Source organism: Bombus impatiens, unplaced genomic scaffold (assembly GCF_000188095.3).
Source record: "Bombus impatiens unplaced genomic scaffold, BIMP_2.2 scf_0664, whole genome shotgun sequence".
Lineage (NCBI taxonomy): Eukaryota > Metazoa > Arthropoda > Insecta > Hymenoptera > Apidae > Bombus > Bombus impatiens.
Window position 1 is genome coordinate 468,058 of NT_177083.1, and position 23,676 is coordinate 491,733.

General features: G+C 30.8%; 2 protein-coding genes across 3 annotated transcripts in view; one reads left to right on the forward strand and one right to left on the reverse strand.

Annotated features, from left to right (window-relative positions):
- The window catches only part of LOC100743274 (cation-independent mannose-6-phosphate receptor), a 33,885-nt gene that overhangs the window by 9,640 nt on the left and 569 nt on the right, over positions 1 to 23,676 (reverse strand). Inside the window, exons 2-13 of the mRNA XM_012389772.3 lie at positions 23,437 to 23,665; positions 23,196 to 23,350; positions 22,834 to 23,093; positions 22,572 to 22,728; positions 22,344 to 22,495; positions 22,151 to 22,266; positions 21,800 to 22,041; positions 21,485 to 21,688; positions 21,258 to 21,401; positions 21,004 to 21,177; positions 20,640 to 20,817; positions 20,491 to 20,561 (exon numbers count right to left, since the gene is read on the reverse strand). Coding sequence (XP_012245195.1) covers positions 20,491 to 20,561; positions 20,640 to 20,817; positions 21,004 to 21,177; positions 21,258 to 21,401; positions 21,485 to 21,688; positions 21,800 to 22,041; positions 22,151 to 22,266; positions 22,344 to 22,495; positions 22,572 to 22,728; positions 22,834 to 23,093; positions 23,196 to 23,350; positions 23,437 to 23,665 — 2,082 coding nt within the window. The remainder of the gene's footprint in view (positions 1 to 20,490; positions 20,562 to 20,639; positions 20,818 to 21,003; positions 21,178 to 21,257; positions 21,402 to 21,484; positions 21,689 to 21,799; positions 22,042 to 22,150; positions 22,267 to 22,343; positions 22,496 to 22,571; positions 22,729 to 22,833; positions 23,094 to 23,195; positions 23,351 to 23,436; positions 23,666 to 23,676) is intronic.
- Positions 2,160 to 19,067, forward strand: LOC100749847 (protein toll). Of its 2 annotated transcripts, XM_024370022.2 has the most exons (8): positions 2,160 to 2,494; positions 2,595 to 2,733; positions 11,857 to 12,088; positions 13,894 to 14,891; positions 15,664 to 15,982; positions 16,155 to 16,763; positions 16,943 to 18,473; positions 18,667 to 19,067. In XM_024370022.2, the coding sequence occupies exons 3-7, from the start codon at positions 11,891 to 11,893 to the stop codon at positions 18,089 to 18,091; spliced, it is 3,273 nt and encodes a 1,090-aa protein (XP_024225790.1). In that variant the 5' UTR covers positions 2,160 to 2,494; positions 2,595 to 2,733; positions 11,857 to 11,890; the 3' UTR covers positions 18,092 to 18,473; positions 18,667 to 19,067. The 2 variants fall into 2 exon arrangements, with proteins under 2 accessions (XP_024225790.1, XP_003492213.1); XM_003492165.4 differs by lacking the exon at positions 2,595 to 2,733.

Consider the following 23,676-nt stretch of genomic DNA (forward strand, 5'->3'; position numbering starts at 1 on the left):
GTTAAAATATTTCTACGTCAATCGTTATTCGAATAAATTATTCGAACCAATACAGAAAATAATTTGTTACGAACAATAATGACCATTATTCAGATAAAATATTGGACTAAAACGAATTTATTTGGATAATTATCTTATTGCTGTGTTATTATTCTATTGTGTAAATATTTACTCGAAATAAGTCGAGTAGTATCCAGATTTAGTAAAGTCAAATACTCGATAAAGCAACTTTTAACAAATAATTCATCCTCTAATATCTGTCGATTTTAATAACTGCAAAATAGATAAGGAATATGCAAAATAACAAACACATGGAATTGCTCTTGACTGTTGTGATAAACAAAATGGGGAATTCATAACTACGTTGCTCTAAATGAAAGAAATCAATATAATTTCCTTGATGCTTTAATAAAAATTGAAAAATTCTTAAACAGCTTGCGATGCATAGGAAAATGTTAAGAGGAAAACCCCAGACATACACGTATAACTTTTCTTGGTAAATATTTGCGGAGTGAAAACAGTGAAAAGTACCAGAAGGGACACGTGTTCCATTAAATATCTGAAAAGCCTCTTGAAAAAAATTCTGGTTTATCTCGTAGAGAAGAAACCCTTGCTACAGTGCCTCTTCATGATATAATATCCATCTATATTTATTTAGATCAGTAGGATCAGATATGTAGCCCTTTTATACATCGAATGTTCAAAAAATAACGCGTAAACATTTTTTGTTCGTGAATTATCAATAAAAATTTGTTAACTACAATTTTTATTATTTGTGAAAATTGCACAATTTTATCTACATATAAAACCTAAATAGTAATGAATTATTTTATTTAAATTTTCAATGTTTTTTTCTAAATATATTTAACACGTTTCGATTGGTAGCAAAGAGCAAAATACACTAAGTTTGATATATATTTAATGAAATGAAAAAAAAATTTCAAATATATCTTCACTATAAAAATATAATGTAGGTACTATATAAAAAGTTTTAAAGAAAATTTGTAATATCTACCAACTTCTGATTTTTTATTATTTTTGTTTAATTAGCGAATGCATTTGCTATTATGTAAATAAAACAAGTTCAAAATTATTATTAAAGTTTAATAACGATAAGATGGTTTTTAAATATTACCCAAGCGTTAAATGCCAACATCTCCGATAATCACTTGGTAATTCCGCATTTTATAAGAACATTGAACCATAAGTTTTATGCTTGCTTCTTACTATCATCTCTTTGCAGATTATATGTATGTTTTTTGTGAAACAGTAATTATTCTTTGAATTGTGTTGTGTACATATACATGATGATAAATAGAACATGCATCTGACGCAATTATAAACGTGGAAATACAGTTATGCTTGTTTACTGTGTATAAGAATAAAATTTATGTCACTACTCAATGCTTACTGTGCATACACTAGATAATGTTATATTTTACAATTGGCTATCAGATATAATAAATTTTATAAAGTACCAAATATATTTTTCATCATTGATTACGCTAATTAATTTATATTCAACTTATTTCTATTTTATTTACTTTTAATTTAACTATCTTACGAAGATTTACATAAATGGTCAACTCATTCAATAATACATTTGAGCGAAACGATGCAATGTTTCAATCTTAAGAACAATGGAGAAATTTAAAAAGACAAGAAGCGAAATGAACCATTCCATATGTATACATACCTATACATGTATATTATACACACTTCCTTTTCTTGCCAAAACTCATATCATCTTCCTATTGAAACATGTTAATACGCAATTTAATTCTCATTCGGGAATTTACCAATATCTATGTAACTGAATCAAGAAACAATCCCAGTATCTTCAAGTTCAATATTACGCAAACAAACAAGAATCATTTTTAATAACTTTGTTAACCTTAAACATCCTATTTGACATTTGCAAACAAATATTGCATTTGCATTTGGGTATAGCATGAGCCATATATATCGTGTTGACATTAACAGCATCAAATGCAAATTATCTTCGTCCTTTGTCCCTCTCGACAAACCGAGCTAGACGAGGGAATTTCGTTCTTTCATAAAATTCCACAGGGCTTGTCCCCACTACTTCCCCTACTACTTCCCCACTACTTCCCCCACTACTTCCAACGCCAAACGTTTATCAGGCCGTTTATTCCACCACGCTACCAATGTACTCATTGGGTCGTGAATCACGTGGTGTTGTGCCGTCATTTCGAGTTCGGGCTCGCAACGAGCAACAGCGCGCGCGGTGAATCAACAGTTCTTGTCGAACCGTCTTGATACTTGTTACGTTTATGAATCTCAATCTGGTTCAACGCTATTATAATTCTTCCGTTGCTGTTTCGTGATGTTTCATTAACCACGATCGAATCGAACGGACTTTGCGATCAAATAATCGTGACTGTGAAAGTATACGCAATATGTTCACGTGATAAAACGGATCTTCTGCTTCACACGACAGAAAACAAAACAAACAGTGGCAACGTTGAATCTGGTAAGAGAACCTTTGCTTTGGAATAGTAATAAGTTTGTTATTCCGATGTTGTGTTCGTTTGATAGCGTTCACGTTGAACAAGTATCGTGTTGTATTATAGATATCGATCTGCCTATATCGATTCTGCTACCAGCGACTAAATTCTCTTGTTGTACATACAGTAGTCTCGGTTTAACTGTGCCAATAGAACAAGAATATAATTATTCTCAAATGAAATAAAAGCATACGAATAATTACAAGTAAGTTTCTTGTTGATAGAAGTAGTTTTCTAAAGTTATTTATAATCTCTATGATATGGACATCATCATATGGATATCTCTATGGAAAACATTGATGTACAGCATTGAAAAATGGACTTCTTTTTTAATTCATAACGTGACCTGCGCTGAGATGTTTATATTTCCTATGATGTGTCTTCCAAGAAACAGTTAACGTTTTTTTTAAATACTAACTTTTTCCTTTTGCCGTTGATTTATCGATCAGATTCCTGTGAATTTTCTTGGGCATTACTATTTTTAACGTGAAAGTTAATGTAAAGAAATATCAGCTTGATTCTATGTGACTCTAAATTTACTTCTTTATCAATGTATGATAAACAAATAATTTTTTCTACACACGAACTGTCAAAGTGATCTCAATCAAAAATCACGTATTATAAGATATTCACCATAAGACAAGATATTTATTAGACAAACAATTTTATTATATAAACTATGCATAATTTTGCAAAATATATAAACTAGGCAATCTCAATTATGACTAGTTATAAATACTTTAATCTGTAGGATAATAATCTTTTAGATTTAACAAAATTCATATTTACAACTCTTAATTTGAACTCTTTTGATAAAAATATAGAAGGAAACGACCGTTATATGTGTATAAATGTATCATCTTATTCGTTCATTCTAATTTTTCTCAAATACTGCTTTATGATGTAATCAAGTATATTTGAAATATTTGAAAATAAATTTTCGAATAAACAATTTTAAAATGAAATTTTAAAGTAATGTTTATTCTTAATGAAAAAAGGTATATATTGCAATTCCTTAATTAAAACAAATTAAAATTATATTAAAATTATAGATGTAATTATTCAGAGATATTATTTTAAAGTACCCCAAAGTATTTTAGGTTTTATGTCATATTCTATTAATATTTCTATGATATTTTCAAATATATCGAAAAATTATAGTGCATTTAACATTCACATAATAATTTCTTCTGTCATGACTGCAAATCCTCATTGCTTTTCCTCTATTCCATTATGCTCTTTTAACGAGAACTGATCAACCATAACCTCTTCAAAGAATTAATCTTCCACATCAAATGAGGTATAATCACAATCATGATTTATAAAGTAATATGGTTAGAATGTCAAAAAAATCCTGTATATTATTATTGGATTGTGTTTCAAACATGATTAGAAATTAAAAAATTCGTAGATATAATAGAAAAAATTGATATAAAACGAATCGCAGAGAAGCTGAGATATCGGATATTGCTGTAATATGGTATTGAAAACCGGTATTCGTATTTCTTGAAAAGAATTACTTGTTTGACTACGTAATTTATACTTCCCAGGATTTGCTTACTATATTTAATATAACATTGCTTCGAGTATCCAATTTTTTTACATTTATATCACAAGAAATTGTATTTTACTGCGTAAGGTCTAATATATTCTATGAAGGGAGTGTATTTATACATACATACATATGTATACATGATACCAATGTAATATTAGAAAGCTGATTATATGATATATGAAGTATTTAGTTTAGATTTTCCTTCGTTATTTGTATAAAATAGTATAATTACGCTATATTGTTGTATTTATTAGAATTTTTCAACTATAATTTTCTATATTTATGTTGTATCTCACTATGAATAATCAGTATTCGATTAAAGTTTAATTATTCTATAAAATGGAGTATAGTATGATACAAATATAGCTAAAGAGGGGATTATATACAATCAGTACCAAATATATGATGATTACATATCACTTTTATAAGATATTTCTTGATGTATTTAAGTAATATATAGAATAATATAATTGTAATATATATTAACATGGAAAATCATATATTTATAAAAAAGTACTAACTTATATAATTGTATAGAATAATAGAGAAAGAAAAAATAGAAAGAAAAGTCTGATGAATTAAATTAATGCGGAGGTTTCAATTAGTCCCAATTACCAGAGAATAGAAGATGAGATGTTTCAGAGAAATGAAACTTACAAGAAACAAAAGAAGCAAAAGTGGAGAAAGAAGGAAGAAATGAGAAATTACTGTTTATATTATTCACATAGGTATCACGATATAATATGAATGAATTCGTTATTTAATTTCTATAAGAAATAGAAAAATGATATATTTTAAAAATGAAGTGAACTATAGACGTATAACAAATATATAATTGCATGTAGTTACAATGAAGTAAGTTCATGAATTCTTGCTTATTACACCTCTAGACAGAATTAAATCTAATTATGTAAATTAAACGATGATAATTTTTCACGCGTTTAAAAGGAGACATTCAGTTCTAGAAACAAATGAATATTTGCCTTGAAGTGAAGATACTGACAATAAAAATCATTACGTGGAATCGATTTGCTTTTCATACCTAGAAAACAAGTCTATTTAGTTAGACATCTAAATATTGATGTATCAAAATATACATATTATATAAAGTTTACTCGACATGCTATTAAAATCTACTGCAATAGATAATTTTCTCGCTGAACTACGATTATCGGTAAAATGCTATTAAATTGTTACGTTCAAAGAAATCATGATACGAAGTCAATTTTTTATTTTGCTTCTTTCCTGCTTCGTCCAGTAATTTATACCTTTTTCGCATTGATGAATTAGTGGAAAGAACGATATTATATTTCGTACCACAAGGAAATTAATCTTATTGCCTCTATTGCATACACGTCCGATATTGAAAAACAGAGATTAATACAACTGTGATAGCACATGTCTTAAAACCTACCAATCAGGCTTTGATAGATTAAAAGCAGACAATTCGCCATTTTCCTTCAACTTAACAAAATGATATCGAGGCACAGAAGAACGATATCCAACGCGCGAATATTTATGTACTTACAGATTTTAAAAAATGCACAGAATGCAGATAATATAGGTATAGAAACATAAAATATCTAAAATATACCGAATATTCGTTATAGGTTTGGAGAATAGAAGTTTTATACAAAATCTGCATCAGAATCGCTTTGAACTTCTGAAGCTTATATTTTATAAAAGGATCGTATAAAAAACCGTGTTTTTTTTACAAGTTTAATGTGTAAAAATATTAATAAATACTATAGCCTTATTTTTTGTTTCTCAAGTGAAAGCAGAAAAGGCGTTGGAAAAGCAAACTGCATAAATTAATGAAAATTTATTTTAAAAAATTTATTTTAACTTTTTTATCTGTCTAATAATCTTATCTATCTAGTAATCTTTACTACATATATGTTTGGCAACATTTTGGTCGTTCTCTCTCAGATAAAATCCTTTTTCTTTTATTTCGTACGCATGTACGTGAGCAAACATCAACGAGTTTCACAAAGCAAAGCAGAGTTTTAGAAGCAAAGAGAATGCCAAACGTCCTTGGTTTGGCTAAATCGACATTGTCTGTCTACCTGTGCACGTAACAGCCATGCAACTAATAGACGATTGCGATTCACATTGCGATTATCTAACTGTACGTTATCGCGGAGTTATTAATTTGAAGATTCGCGAAATAATTGTAAAAACTTTGCATTTGTCTGCGACAGAAATTGTTTGGAAAAAAAATAAGAGAGAAAAAAAATAACAAACGGTGACTATTCTTGCGGAAGTGTAGTTTGTATTCATAGCTCCTGCTGTTGCGAACTGAAGAATAGCTTCATGGAAATACATATTTACTGTGGAATCGCGAATGAGATACTAGTTTTACAAGCTGCAATGTCTGACCGAACGTGTTAGAGTTAACAGAGTAACGTTGATCTTTAGAAGGATTCGTAACGATTAAAGTTATTTTAGTAGATTTGGTAGTTTAATCTCGGTAAGTTGGAGAAAAGAAAGAATTGTTGTTACTAATTGTAGAAAACTTGATATTGAGTATATTTTTTAAATTATATATATATCGTAACCGCGTATTTTCCATTTTATAAAAAAGGTAGAAAACAATTTAAAGAATTCTATACTTCAGAATACATGCAAGAAATATACACTCAGAATGTTGCCGTGTAACCGTAAAATTACCGTGTAATTTTGTTTCTGCTATCATTCAAGATTGGATCATTCTTATCTAATTTTTTATTTCTCTGAAGGATGTAGGCGCATCTAACATTTGTCTCTGCAGGTTAACAAGATTAAAAAAAATTAATTTATCAGCCTATCAAGTGTCTGTATTTTAAAAGCCCAATGAGGCTACACGGAGTATGGATGCGGTAAACACGCCTTTACATTTGCATTTGTATTGAATACAAAACATACATATTTTTTCATATGGATACAACACAGGTAAACGTTTTCCCATTTTTTCGTATAATACTATAGATATTTTTATGCAGATAATTCCACTAATTGTAATTAATTTAATCGAAATAGTAAATAAATATATATTTCTTGATTAGAAAAAAACATTTGAAGAATACGCCTGATGTTATAAAATTTAACTAAAACCCAAATAGAAACTTTGTCACCTAACACTATAAGATATAACCATATCAGATAATAGCAAGTTTGTAAACAGTCTAAACCAAATTCATTAATTTTCATATTTAAAGAAAAAGGGAAAAAAGAAAGATAAACTTTCTTTTAGTTTGCAACAATGTCTCACCGTTGTTACCAATTTGTTCTCGGTTCAAAGCATGCAACTGCTTTATCTAATCTCTTATTATTATATAACATATCAAAAATCAGATTACAAATCGTTCGAGAGGTCAGGGTTAGGTACCTGTTATTTTGTTTTTTATACTAATCTCTCTTTCTTTTATGTATGTTAGTTATCTAATTTCAACATGATTCTTAAGAAACAAGAATATCAGTCTTAATCTCAAATAGGTGTGTTTTTGCAAATCTCCATGGTTATTTTCGTCTGTGTTGACTCTAACAGAATATGTACATACTATTGCGTATTGTCTCCACGTACATATATTTATCAGGATATAATACTAAAACTCGGAAAAGTGGGTCATTAAGGGAATCTAAACGCGTAAGCATATTCCGTTATGTTCGAAACCGCTGCCAAGCTTTATCTAACATTTTTAAATGTACTGACCTAGTCTTACATTCCTTTAATATTCCAATTGCTTCTCAAGAGCATCGTACTAATTGTTATACATGTATAATTCTCTTTAGTTGGTAGATTTAGTGGAAGATTATTGATTTTTTAATATCACGCATAAGCATATTGACGCCTTGACGTGTCAAAATTTCCTTGTAATTTTGTTAAATAACACACAATTTTTTGTTACTTTTTTTTTACTGATGTTTATTACTGAGCATTATAACATTTTTTGCATAACGTCTTTTACGATTTTACTGAATATAATTTTCTGTTGGTTTTTTGATTAACTAACATAAAACAATTTTCGTGGCTAATAAATAAAATATAACGACCGCATAGTGGTATGTAATATTCAATGGCTACTCGAGTATATAATTTTGTAAAATATAAATAACAAAAAATGTGAAATAATAATACAGCGAGGTAGCAATGTATCAAATGTATGCAAAATTATGGTAATAGATGTATCTCTCAGTAGATGAAAATTATCACAAAGATTGTCAAATTAATTAATGCTGTAGAAGGAAAGAATAGCAAGTAATTATTTCAAAATGTTATGGGTCAGTAGATTTCCAACAATCTTTCCTTTCATAGTACAGTCAGCACGTAACAAACAAATCCAAAAAGAAACTGCATACTAATGCGTAGCTGAATGATTCGAATTGACCTTTGCTGGTCTTTTCCTTGGAAGCAGGTATCATTATTTACTACACGTATTTTTAGTCTCATTTCTTATAGAATGATGTCAGAATAGCACGTTCAAATCTTTGTCGAAATGATTCTTAGAGATTTTGTTTACCCTGTACTTCCAGGTATTCTATTTTATCATATCTTCGAGGGAAACTGAAATTCTAAGTAAAATAAAATATATCTCTTGTGTATTTAGTAGCTGAATTATTATGTTACATTTAAGACAATAAACTATGTTTGGTCCATTGCTTGTACTTCATGCACATTTTATTTTAAGTTACACCGTCCAATTACATTGATCTAACTAACTAAAATAATTACTTTAAATTAAAGTAACTGTAATACCTAACGAATAGCGTTTGCTAAGGTGTTAATCATAGTTTTATACCGTTTGAAGCAACTATAAGCAATAAAACTGAAGAAAAATATTTACTCACACGATTATTCAAGTTCGACTGTACTTTTGTAAAAATTGAAATTCCTTCAACAAATCACAAGATTACGAAAAATATATCTATATTTTATTGTCTTTCCAAGAACAGCTGTATTAAAAGATTTATATTAATCAACAAGTAGCTAGATACGTATCATAACTTACTATATTTATGTATTGGCCTGATTGTATCACTTACATAACAATTACATATCTTAATCTATCACATAGGTGGAAAGACAAGATATAATTATATTCACGAGTGTGGCTTAGTAGATATAACACATTGACGCACGATATGATAACAAGGAGAAAGATGGATAAAACGTGTTCTAACGCAACTGAATTTTAAGATGTGAAATCTACTTAAATAAACTGAAATAAATTAATCTAAACAAATTTCCTCATACGACGTTTAAATATATTTATTCTTTAAAACATATTTGAAAGACTAAATATATTTATCAATTATTGCAACGTTATATTACTGTTCCTAAAGTCTATATTTTGTAACAATCTTAATGAGAAAAATTTGAAAATGAGAGTCATACTTTCACTGACATCGCCTTTATCTCGTTTTTATTAAAAAAAATTATTTCTAAATATTTGAAATAACAGTGTTGTACATACCTAGGTATGAATTTTCTTTAAAGTATTTCTTCAAACTATTGCAACTTCTTTTTAAAATATTTTACAACTTAGCAAGTTCAACGATAATTTGATTAAATTTAATTCGTACGCGATTAACTTGTGAATCGTAAAATTTTCTTTGTTCCCAAATCTGATTGCTATCTTGTCAATCGTGAATGAAAATCACTTTCTCCGTCATTACTCCTTCTCGTCGATACTCTTGAGCGCGGTTGAAATTGCAGGAAAAATATAAAGCGTCAGTATCGATAAATAAATTGCTTGGCACGAAAGGAAAAAAATTTACACAGGAAACGTTAAATCACTGATTCTTTTATCTGTCGTTATCATTGCTTTCAGGAAGTAGAAATTTTATGCTTAAAAAAATGTTGAGATAGATATGCTTGATATTGAATTCACTATACGTACTTTCGATCATACTATATACACAAGTTTGCGATAAATATATTCTGAAGATATCAAAAATATATGAAATATCCAAATATACACAGTACTCGTTCTAATATTTATCAGCTACTCTTAATGTTTACGCTTTTAATTGCATTCACAAAAATTTACATTCGCGGTCTACTTATCACGTTCGACCTTCATAGAAGCTCGTTCACATGCATACCCGTATGCATTACGCGTTTTGCAATGAGTCGTGAAACGAGGCGTGTCTCGAACAAACGCGTGTAACTACTACTCGGGTCATTAGCCCGGATGTACGTTGCGTAGAATACAGTTGTGAAGGATCTGATACGTGGCAGGCATGATGTTTCGACATTCCTTTCGCCGAGAGAACTTGGTGACACTTTTCTCTCGATCCGATTGATCTTGGGGAGAACCAAGTAACGCGCACAATCACGCTTAATCGACGATCAGTTACGATTGTACAGGTTCATTGTGAAATGCGTTCTTGATACTTGATTAAACTACAAAGACTTCCTGTTTAGTCTGAGTCATTCACGTTCGCGTATATAGTCGGATATGAGAAAAGTAGAAGATAAGTATATTTAATGAGTTGTGGATTTAACATAATCCTTTTGCGACACCAAATCCCATACGAAGGTTTGAAAATCAACATCTCCAAATTATCAAATCCCCGATCACCAAATCTAGAATAGTTTAACTACGCTCTGCGATGCGAGGTGTCTCTTCCGAAGCAACAAGAAAGCGTGAAGATTTTCGTAGGTAATTTTACAGTGCACACTTTCCTACACAAGAAACTATGTTTGTGTCGGGACATTAGCATTCAGAAGGTTTTCGTTTTAATGACTATAACAATGCTTTTCATTTGTTAATGTCCATCGTTCTCAATTTACTTCCGAAAGGTCATTAGCGACGAGTAACAACCAGCTCGGTCGAGAACCATCCGGAAGAATTTCTGCGACCCTTGTTTAATTGATTCGGACTCTCAGGTTCGTCCAGATATCGCTTCAGCGTTTTGGACGTATGCAAGTACATTATATCAACAACTATTGTCCTTTTTCTTCTGTTCGGTAAAAATCGATCAGCAGACACACTTCTGGGACTTCGCGCGTACTTGTCCCTTGCTAGGGACGTACGATCGAGTTTAGGAATCTCTAGGAGTTTCGTGCTGGTCTTTCAACGGCGAACGTCTCTAAACAGTCGTGTAATAGTATCGTTCAACCGGTCGAAACGATCGGTGACCACCTTATCCAAGCTTTTCATTCGTCAGAATCTATCAGCACTCGGAGAGATCAGTTCTCGTCCGAGCTTTTCAACCATCAATATCTTCAAGGATTCGTGGAGTGAATCCTTTAGTCTTAATTATACTTTAGTCTTAGTCAATGGAAGAGAACATTTGCCAATCTCAGTCGTGCTTCGCGTTTCGAATCGGAGTCAACTCTCAGCAGTCGAAGAATGAAGCGTCCTTTGCGCACTTGTAACTATCAGTTCGTATCGTCTCAGCGTTCGAAAGAGATCATTGAGTCATCCATTCGTACGTTTTGTCTCAGCAATCTGAGACAAGAGACGTTCTGAAATCTTCTCATCGTTCGAAGAACACCCATTAGCGTCGTTGACAGTTAGCACTCGAATATTCACTACCCTTTCTCGTGGATAAGTTAGTCGAAGTTAATTCGAGGGCAACAAGCGCAATGCAATTGACATCGGGCTTGCGCGCACAACGGGAGCCACAGCTTTATCATCGCATAAGGAAATAACCGCGTTAATCTGATTCGTCGTGCCGCTGCTTCCGATCTCTCTTTTCACCAAACAAAAATAATCCTCGAAGAACACGATTTTCAACGGAGCTTGACGCGATTTTGACGGGGAAAAAAACCTTTTCTGTTCGCAGCGTACGCCGATCGAATACCACGGGACTCAACAGGATGATCGAATTCTCCCTACGATATTCGATCATCCTCTGGATGGTCATCGCTGCAACGTGTTATGCATTTAAGGGACAATGTCCACAGCAATACGCCTGCACCTGCCTTTCGTCGCCAAACGGAGACTATGAGATACACTGCCCAACAGACGAGAATTCGGCCTTCATCATAGACGTTCAGCAACATGTTTTTATTAAGGTAAGCACGAGTGACTCATTCATGCTTTTTAAAGAGAGCCGTACGCGGGAACTCATCGAGAAAGAACGTAACCGTACATCGTACGCAGTATCGTACAAAGCACGTGATTTCGTGAGTTCCATGTAAAACGTGTTCTTGAAATTATTTTATGTATTTTTGTGTTATTTTTAAATGTATCTTTAAAGCGTTGAAATGATCGAAGCGACAGAGATGTTTCTTTTGTTCTGCATCTCTGTACGCATATCCGTGTCAGTACCTTGTTAATTTTCTTATTGTTCCCTCTTTGATGATTCAAGGTCATACACATAATGAGTCACATTTCGCTTTTTTGTTTTTTAATAACAAGAGGAGTAATTTTTAAATTTTATACGCGTACAATAGAACCTTTATACGAAACACGGTAATGCTCAGCTTGATATTTCAAGTATAATTGATAATTTAGCAATTATTTTAATTTTAAATGTGTCGTATGTGGAACTTGGAATACTTCTCTTCAACTACCAAGTGTTCACAAAAATGGAAATCATATGTTCCATGTGTAATCTTCAATTGCCTGATTAAACAATTGCGCGTTATTAAGTTCCATTTGATAAGAGATAAATTAACGATGATTGAAATTACTTTATAGCGTCTGCATTTTGATATCAACAATTCTAAATTGTTTTCTTTCTCTCCTTTTTTTCCTTTTGATATAAGACGTGTGATGTTCTATCAATTAATTACTCAATTCTATTCGTCATTTTCTTAAGACTTATGCCAAATACAGGTACGATAAACCGTTCGTCTCTTCTCACCTGTTTTGTACGATAGTTTAACCATTTATAATAATTTCACAAAAATAAATCTGCTCATAGAGTAGTTTTATTAAATGAATATTAATACAGTTAAGAAACTGCGATAGTTAAGCTTTTCACGCCGTGGTACGGTTAAAATAAATCGAACGTTTCTGCAATGAAACTTGACAACGCTATCGTTCATAACACTGTTAATATCACGAAATTGTGAAAAATATATTCATAATATATTCAAGTAAATTTCGAAGTAAAAACGTTTAAACGTAAAACTAGAAGATCGATATCCTCTTACAGTTACATGCTTCACGAAACTTTCACTTTCTATTGCACAACAATTTACGTAGAAAGACTATCGCAATCATTAACGGGCCACAGAAAATTCCTGTAACCACAATGTGTAACCCAATTCGATGCAATAACAACAAAATAAATTTTCCAATACGGCAGCCCTTGCAACGATAAGTAGCGTTTCATAATATACAGACTCGTATCTACGCCTGGGAAATGACTTCAATTCACAGAAATGAAACTTCCTATTGCATATCTATATGTAATATTAATAATGAATAGTTTTATCTCATTTTGTAACTGGCACTAAAAAAAAAAAAAAAAAAAAAATGTATACATAAATTTATATTGTGTGTATATATATTAGTTTTATGAAATATAATATTCCATTTTTATTGACGGAATGAGCTCTCAAATTTTGTATATCATACGATGAAATAATAAGAAAAATGAGGCATAGTATAAAATGTTCCGCTAGATAAGAACCTACGTTATAAATTTATTGAAAGTATGATCCAAAGCGTAGAATTATAATAAAATAAATCTTTATTTGCAAAATGGATAAACAATACAAGATCGCACTCATTAGCGCTACTTAGATTCCTTTCGAAGACTAACAGATAGAAGAACACGCTGTATGTCCATTCCTATTATCTATGAAAGATCGTCATTAATAGAATATCTTTAACAGAATCTTACTAAAAACATTTCTTACTTTTTCAGACTCAGTGCCGTAACTCACCGCAATGGACCGATTTCCACGTAAACGGTTTAACATCCACGGACGACATAGAATCTATATACTTCAGGATGTGCACGTTACCGACGAACCTGAGTCTAGGAGAAATCGCGAGGAGATTCGGCGTACGAAGCGTAAAGACTCTGGTGTTCGAGTCATTTGAACAACTAGGCTCGGCGATCAACAGAACACACCTACAAGAATTACCAGATCTACAACACTTAACTTTATCCAGCAACGGTTTAACCAACCTTAGCAGCGATCTTTTTGCTGATATACCTCAACTGGTCTGGCTCGATTTACGCGAGAACCGCGTACATTTGTCACCTGGGATCTTCAAATATACACCGAATTTAGAGGTGCTCGAATTGGGTATGAATATGATGGGCAACATCGAACCAAGTATATTAAATCCATTAGGGAAACTGCGATTTTTGAATTTATGGCAGAACAAGTTTACGGAGATCAAGCCAGGTACATTCGACAGGCTCGAGACTCTGAATTCCTTGGACCTGAATGGAAACGAATTGACTACCCTGCCAAAAGATATTTTCGCGAAATTGAAGAATCTGGAGGCGTTAAATTTGTTTTCCAACAATTTTTCATCGTTGCCAGAAGGTCTACTAGAGCATAATGTCAGATTGAGAGAGGTGAATTTGTATGCTAATAAAAGAAACATGACTACATTGCCGAATAGATTGTTCGCGAATTTGAAGGAGCTCGTTACAGTGGAATTAAGAAGCAATGGTTTGAAGAAAGTGCCAGCTGATCTATTTCGAGGTTCCTTTTCATTGAACAACATTAGCTTGCAGAGAAACTTTATTGAATCACTCCCTAAAGACCTGTTTAACGGATTGGAACATCTATCGAAATTGTTACTTAATTACAACGAATTGACGTCATTGCCTGATGAAATTTTCTTACATTTAAAACATTTGGTTACATTGGATTTGTCTAAGAATCATCTTACTTCGATATCTAGGTAAGGCGATACTATAGTGGAATTAAAATAATAAGATAATAATTTATTAGCAGAGAATGGTAATAGGTAAAAAGTTGACAAAATTACAAATTTTACTTTTATTTGGATTCATGAGGAATAATTGGAATTCATATCAGGTATTGAGAACAAAGATAGAATAACTTACATCTTTTCTGAATAAGAGCTTATAGCATTAATTTGTTTTCATAAATATAAAAATAGAGGAATTTATTTTTTCCAAATTAAGTGGAAATGATATAAAGAAATATATCATTTGTGCTCGTATCTATTTTAAGCAACAAACTGCTTAATTTGCTAAATATTGAGACTGTATCCATTTTTCAGTTCGTTTTCTCTACTACCTATGATTCCTTCAAATAATGGGTTTGAATAAGTGGATGTAATTTAATCAGGTACTATCTAAAATGTCGCTTCAATAAACGAGATTCAGATAAATGGAGTTTTACTCTAATTCTAATTTGCTATTGAGTATACAATCAAGTAATTAACATGATGATTTTACGATACTGGAAAAAATAATAAAACATAAAGTTAGATAGTAACGACTTTTACAAAATAATCACATAAGAGATTAATACATTATAGCTTTAATCTACCAAAAAAATTCATGCAATTTTTATTATGTTTTGCATATACTACAAATATAGTATTCTAAATATTCTATCTAAATGTGATAAAAATGTTTACCAACTTTATTGAAGAACGACAGTTTGGAGTTACCTAAAATTTTCCTTTATTTGAAATGTTTCAGATCTATCTTTAAAAGTTTAAAATCACTGGAATACCTGAATATGTCAGAAAATAAATTGAAAGTGATAGAAGACACGAGTTTCTATTCCTTGACTAAACTACGGATAGCGCAATTCTCTCATAATTACCTTAAATTTAATGCCTCGATTAATACCTATCCAGATGATTTTGGGAATAAATCAGTTTTTCATACTTGTACTGCTTTACAAGAGTTACATTTGGCCAGGAATAATATTTCGGAAATATATAGTGATTGGACCATAGGCAGTTTAAAGCTGCGAATTTTGGATCTCCGATACAACCAGATAACGCAAATATCGGTAAGATAATATGCCCGAAATATTATTTATTATTATAACAAATAAGCAAGCTCTTTTAGTTGTTTTTATTTCTATATTGAAGAACGTTTAAAACTATGAATATGTTCTGCTATTTGTAATTACATCATAAATATTTTATTGGAATTAAATCATTTAAAATTTCTTTTTCCAGGCCGAAAATCTACAATTTCTATCGAATGATATTAAAGTGAATCTTACACACAATCGAATAAAATATATCTACTTATCTACAGCTGAAAGATTGGCGAAATTTCAAACAAATCCTCGTAACGTAATAATATACGTTGAAAATAATCCTATTGTCTGCGACTGCGATTTATACGACTTTCTTCGTTACATAGACGGAAGAATGCACCCCTACGTACAAAACTTTTTCCATATAATACCGGGACACCTGAAATGTCAAAGTCCAGACTGGCTTGCAGATATAGAAATAGTAAATTTGAAATCAAAGAAATTAAAGTGTCAAGTATCAGATCCTTGTCCTGACGAGTGCAAGTGTTGGTTAAAACGCGACAGTAAAGCATTTCTAATTGATTGTTCGCACCAAAACTTGACACATGTGCCACATTTGACAAACATCACGACTTTGCCGTCTGAAGTATTTCAGAAACTCGAGTTAAATCTCACAGGCAATAAACTGACCAGAATGTCGCCAGTAGCTAAAATCGGTTCGAGCAATATGCAAATATCCAAATTGCTGTTGTCGAACAATAATATCGATGACATATCTGTAGATGAGTTGCCATTGAACATTGAGGTATGTGAATTATAAATCTTCTTTATCTTTAAGATTGTTATCAATTACAGATTTCATCTTTAATATACTACCATTTATCAGTGATTAACATTATCGGTGCAATATCGCCAGTCCTTTATAAAATCAATAATATTTCCAAACAATCTTAGTACCAATAGGATTAATTTTGAATTTTTTAGGTTTTGGAGCTACACAACAATAATATTAGCAGATTGAACTCAGATGTTTTGCAATTCATGAACAATACCTCCTTAATGACAGTGACATTAGACGGAAATCCATGGATATGTGACTGCGACACAAGAGATTTTCTCAATTTCATTCAAACGAAAGTTATAGAAATCCCCAATTCCTTGAAGATTACCTGCAGAGACATGAACGTGCCGATGTTGAAGATGACAGCGACAGATCTTTGTTCCACGAACATTATAATAATAATCGTGATCAGCGTGGTCACAGCTATCACTGGTCTAATAATCGGTGTGCTAGCAGCACTATATTACCGATATCAACGAGAAATCAAAGTTTGGCTATACGCACATCAACTTTGCTTGTGGTTAGTAACCGAGGACGAACTAGACAAAGATAAGCTGTATGATGCATTCATAAGTTATTCACATAAAGACGAAGACTTCATCGTGAACGAGCTAGTGCCACAACTAGAGAGTGGTCCAAGACCGTTCAAACTCTGTCTGCACTTTCGTGATTGGTTAGCTGGAGAGTGGATACCGACACAAATCGCGCGATCCGTTCAGGATTCTAGGCGGACAGTAGTAGTTTTATCACCTAACTTTTTGGAGAGTGTTTGGGGACGAATGGAGTTTAGAGCAGCTCATAGTCAAGCTCTCAGCGAAGGTAGAGCGCGAGTTATTTTAATTTTGTACGGCGAAATTGGTCCTACAGACGATTTGGATCCAGAACTTAAGGCGTATTTGAGTATGAACACATATGTGAAATGGGGTGACCCTTGGTTTTGGGATAAATTGCGATATGCGTTACCACATGCGCTACCACATAAGCTATCACGTGAGGTATCAAATCCTTCACAATTAGCAAAGTATCGTGTATGTAGAAGATTCTTTGCAAATCCGTGCATACAAATTAACGGCGAGAAGAAAGACCTTATTTATCCGAATGGTGTTCCTGAAACACCTCCTGCAGCGAGCACTCCACCGGCAGATTCTCTTAAAGCATTTATATGCGATGAGAAAAACAGTAAAGAACATTTTGAAAATCTGTCTCCAACAAATAACGCCAAGCTCATTCTTTTGCCTGAGGACTTAATAAAGCATAATCTCCTTAATAAGGTACAATGTACCACCGTGTAATGAGATCATCGTATACGTCCAAGAATATACGAAACATTTTCAAGGCAGAACCATTCTTTAAACAAAAACCTCAAATTACTCATTTTGTGTCTGTGTTTGTGAAACCACTTTTATAAGAATTACCAAATTTATAACATTTAACTTTATCTGTTAACGATTTAACCAACTTAAGCAACGATGCTTATCTACCTCAACTAGTCTAACTCGATTTGGCTTATTCACTAAGAGTTTGGGAAAAAGTCACGTTTCCACAATTGTACTGTTTTACAAGAATTACATTCGACCAGAAACAATATTTCGAGAATATGTAGTGATTGGACCATAGCCAGTTTACAGCTACAAATTTTGGATCTCCAATTTCTATCAGATAACGCAAATATTGGTGAGATAATATATTAAAAATATTATTCATTATACATTATGACATATTAACATATTTGTTAGTTACTTTTATTTCTTTATTAAGGAACTTATAAGACTGTGAAAATGTGTTTTGCAATTTTTTATAAACTACATCATAGATATTTTATTGCAATTAAAAATAACAATAAAATAAATAAAATATTGTTTTTCAGGCCAAAGATCTGCCATTCCTATCCAATGACATTAACGTGAATCTTACATATATAATAATAGAATAAAACACATCGAATCTTTAGCCGAGAGATTAGCGCAATTTAATCGTAACGTAATAATATACATTGAAAACAATCCTATTGTTTACAATTGTGATTTATACGACTTTCTTCGTTACATGGATGGAAGAATACACCCCTACGTACCAAATTAACTTGCAATCGTAGAAATAGCAAAGTTGAGGTTAAAGAAGTTAAGATGCAAGATATTGTATCCTTGTTCTGACAAGTGCGCACGTGTTGGTTGAAACGCGACAATAAAGCATTTCTAAATGGTCATTCACGCAAACATTTGATACATATTCCACGAAATAATCTCACCCCATAAACTCGAATTAAATCTCACAGGCAAAAAACTGATCAGAATACTACTAAATAATATATAAATATCCATATGTAGTGCAATGCTGAAAATTCTTTATCATCTTTACTCTATTATCTCATTTATAAGTTTATAAATTTGTTTTATAAAACTTTAAATATCACCAGAAGTAAACGTCGAGGACAAATTACATGTAATGACTGAAGAAACTTAGTTTTAAATTGCTGAGATTACTGTAAATAAGTAATTTTAAATGACTTCTAATTTATAATAAATTTCCGCTACTATAGTGAAGTAGATTATTATTATAAAAATAGGATAAATATTGAGCTAAATATTTTTTAGAATTATTTTTATACCATAAAATTTATTTCTCCTTAGTGTAAACTTTATGTATGTATACCATGAATTTCTGTCTATCACTATAAGATAAAGTTCCATAATAATTTTATTTAGTAATTGTAAATAATCGATCAATATTTAGCATATAATATTCATGAGATATAATTCAGTATACATACATAAAATAGAAATTAATAGCAATATAATTGTCACAATCTATCTTACCATTCATTTTAATTTTCAATATAAGCCTAGGGTCGCATACGAATTTATATTGCACATAAGTAGATATGGTACATTACTATATATTCATTATTTTATTGCTCAATTTTATGAGCAATTTTATTATTTGATGAGCTCGATAATTTTTTTACAATCATTATTAAAAATCGAAAGTAAACTGTCCATCTTTCAATAAAAGACGGCCATAAAGACACTAATTAGAAATTTCGATTAGAAAAATAAAGAATCTCACTATAAATTGATAATTTCGCTATTAATAATTTTTTATTGTATTGTACTTCAATATGTTAACCCTTAACGGTCGATAGTTTATTTTACAATACTCACCTCTAAAACTACAGAATATTGGCTAAACTATAGCATAAATAAATAAATACAAATGGAAACGGAATTCTTTATGTTTCTGTAGTAGAACTGTGCTATGAGTGTGATAAGTATGAGGCTTCCTACAGCCGGGCACTTCGACCATTAAGGGCGCAAATAATTTTATTATACAGTTATTATTAAAAAAGTACCTGAGAAATAAATATTCATATAATCTTTCATAAATATTGTAAAAGCTTATAATTGTATATTTCCTACATTTACTTACTATAATCATTTTTCGATTGTTCATAGAATCACAAATATAATCCTTTCTCTTTTTTCATATATAGAGATATGAGAATTAAGAAACACTTAGAAGAAATTTTGATGATTAATAATAGGAATATGTATAGGAGTATTTATATTATTCTCATTATTAAAATTAAACAATTTTTTACTACATAGTATATTTCTAAGCATTGGCAGCACAATAAGCAATAATAAATGAACAAAACTACAGATTTCGTTTGAAAAAATTTACTTTTACTTACCCATAACAGCTTTGGTGTGCCAATTCCTATAGATTCGTTACATATAAATCGTACTTCGGATGTGTAGGAGCCTAATTAATATAATAATAATAATAACACAACTGATTTATAATCAGTATTATTTAACAAAATATACGCTGTATACTTACTATTTACACATTTACTACCATTAGAGTATTGAAGTTTTATAACATCTCTACCATAATCAAAAATTACATTTGCTAGTGTTCCATAACCATTGTTTCCTTCACATACAGCAGAACCATTGCAGCTCTTTTCTCCACCACATATACTTATGCTATATTTTTTTCCCTGTTTGTTCTCCACCTGCAATGATTTATAGTAAAATTTTTAAAAATTAATAACATACAATATTCTATTCTTTCACATAAAAATCATATAAAATATCTTATATTAAAACTAAAAATATGTTTATTTATTTTCATAATTTTGATTTAAATTGACATTGTCTTATTAATTAAATTAAAAAGAAAAAGGTATTAACAAACTTACATAGTATACTTTTTCATTTTTATGTAGCAGAGACAGATTGCACTCATAAGAAAGTAATTGATCGTGTATAATGCAAGGAGAAGTCCAATTTCCCATTGCAGCTCCACATGTTATACTTGTTTTCCACTCAAAAATGTAAGTGCAGTCTTCATATCTTTTAAATTCCGGAAATCCCTTGAAAAGTCAATCATAAATACATAACTATAATACTTCTTAAAATCACAAAATTTTGTAAACAAATATCGGTTAATTACCTTGCCATTATTATAACACGGAAATGTAAAATTTGAAGAAATTAATCTTTTTGGATTTTCAGGGCAAGGAGATCCATCCACGTAACGTAACACAGTTTCATGGTTTTTATACAATATAGGATTTTCTTTTGGAAACCCTAAACTCTACCAACAAATATAAATATTTTCTTGTAATTTTTAATTTAAAAAATAATATAAATTTAACGAAGTTTACAATGATTACTTACGATTTCGTCTACATATTCATTACGTGAATTTAATGAAGCTTTGCAAACCGCACTGCCATGTACACATGTTAAACCTGATATAGGAATTAATGGCCTGCATATATTTATATGAAACTCAGTTTTATTTACTTTTACAACATAGTTATTGGCAGATTTTATCAATGAACTTAAATTTATTTCGTCATCTTCTGTCGCGCATTTCACCTATAAGATATAAATTTTTGTCTTTAATGATCTAAAAATATATACATATATATTTAGAAAACTGATAATAATAATAAGAGAAAAAGATTAATATATAAACAATTGCCTAACCCTTTTTTCACAGACTAAATTAGTATTCCAATGTATAATCAATTGACAAGCATTTTGTTCCATAATAAGTGGTTTATCTGGAGATCCTTCTGCTCCACATACAAATGCAATAATTGTATAACGTTGTAATCCATTCTCGCATATGTCTCCATCTGTGTAATTTAAATATGGTCCACCCTCTTCCCAGATTAAATTTGTATTAGCCTTTCCCATAGATATGCTAGTCTGAGTAAGACAAACTCCTAGAAATGAAAGTAAAAATACACATAATCTAATAACAAATTAGGGAAATAAAGTAGTAATATAATCATGTTTAAAAACCGAACTATGATATGAAATAATGTAAATAACCTGTTCCTGCCACACATGAATTATTCACAGGTGATCCACATACACCAAATTTATATTCTATGCCATTTTTTGATATTGTATAAGAGTTTTTATTCATTAAAGATCGTAGATCATACCTGCAATAAAATATTTGTTACAAACTTCTTCAATACTATATTAATTAGTAACATAAAAGTATTTAGTCTAATCTTACGTAAAATTTGTAAGAGGATTATTCACTGTACAATTGCCAGCAGTGGCTATACTACGATTACGTAAAGATTCTACACTACAAGCTGCTGCAGTTCTCCACATTATTTGATAGTGACACTCTTCACTTCCACCGATATATTCTGGATCTGTATTCTAACTCATACAAAATAAAGGCTTATAAAAATAAGTAACTATTGAATTAGTAAATAAAATATATTATAATATTTACCATAGCTTCGAAATCACATTTAAAAGTGATAGAAGTCTTAATATGTGGTACTGAAATACTTCTCACTTTACACAGATCTCCATCCTGATATTCAAGTTTAAGTTCTCCAGAATCTGTTACAAAGGGTGGGTTTTGAATATCACCCAAATTCACATATCTGTAACAAAATTTTATTAGTATCCATAACATATGTATAATATCAATGTGTTGTATGTAACAAATTACACATAATTATATATCTTTTAAATAAAAATATCCGTACTCATTGAATGAAGAATTCTGTAAACAAGCTCCAGAATGCGATTGACACAGGGCTTTGTATTCAAATATTACAGAATGACAAATATTTAATATAATTTTTGGTGATTTATCTATTGCAACAAAATAATTGTCTGAATATTTCGTTAAAGGCGATAAATCATAATGCAATCCTTTATCTGTTACTGTACAATTTCCTCTGATTCGAGGCCCACAAGCAAGAACACTTTTCCATATCATATATATGTTACACCCTTCTAATGTCTAAAATATTAATAATGAAATTGAAATTCACTTATTTTATAATATTATATAATAAAAATGTCATTAAAAATTTGACAAAAATATTATATGCATAAATCATACATGAGAAAATGGTTCCGGAAGAGAATTGTTTTCAGCTTTATAATCACATTTCATAAAAATATTTACAGTATATTTAGTATCAGATGTACAGTTATCACCTGTGAATACAAACATTATTCTTCCATTTGTTATATTTACCACTGGAGGCATTTTTCCTGTAATAACAAAGTAAAATTATTTTATCATATAAAAATTACATTTATTTTAATATTTTAAATATATGTATATAAAAGAGCAGAACCTATTCCTTTTTCTTTTTCGTTTTTCACTAAACAAATTCCATACCCATCTTCTCCATTGCATTTTTGTTTCAGTGCAGAACATAATTGTAAACGTACAGTTACATTTAAACGTTCGTCATTTACAATAGCATCCTTTGTAGGACTTATAAGACTGGTAAAGTTGTAAGTGAAAACACTAAAAACAGGTTCACGAAATATGCAAATATTGTCATTCACTACAGGTGTATCCTGTGTGAAAG

Excerpts from the sequence above, each read along its gene's own strand:
- LOC100749847 (XM_024370022.2), top strand. The coding sequence starts at position 11,891 with ATGATCGAATTCTCCCTACGATATTCGATCATCCTCTGGATGGTCATC. Across the intron at positions 12,089-13,893 it reads AGCAACATGTTTTTATTAAG|ACTCAGTGCCGTAACTCACC; the intron begins GTAAGCACGAGT and ends TTACTTTTTCAG. Across the intron at positions 15,983-16,154 it reads ACCAGATAACGCAAATATCG|GCCGAAAATCTACAATTTCT; the intron begins GTAAGATAATAT and ends TTCTTTTTCCAG.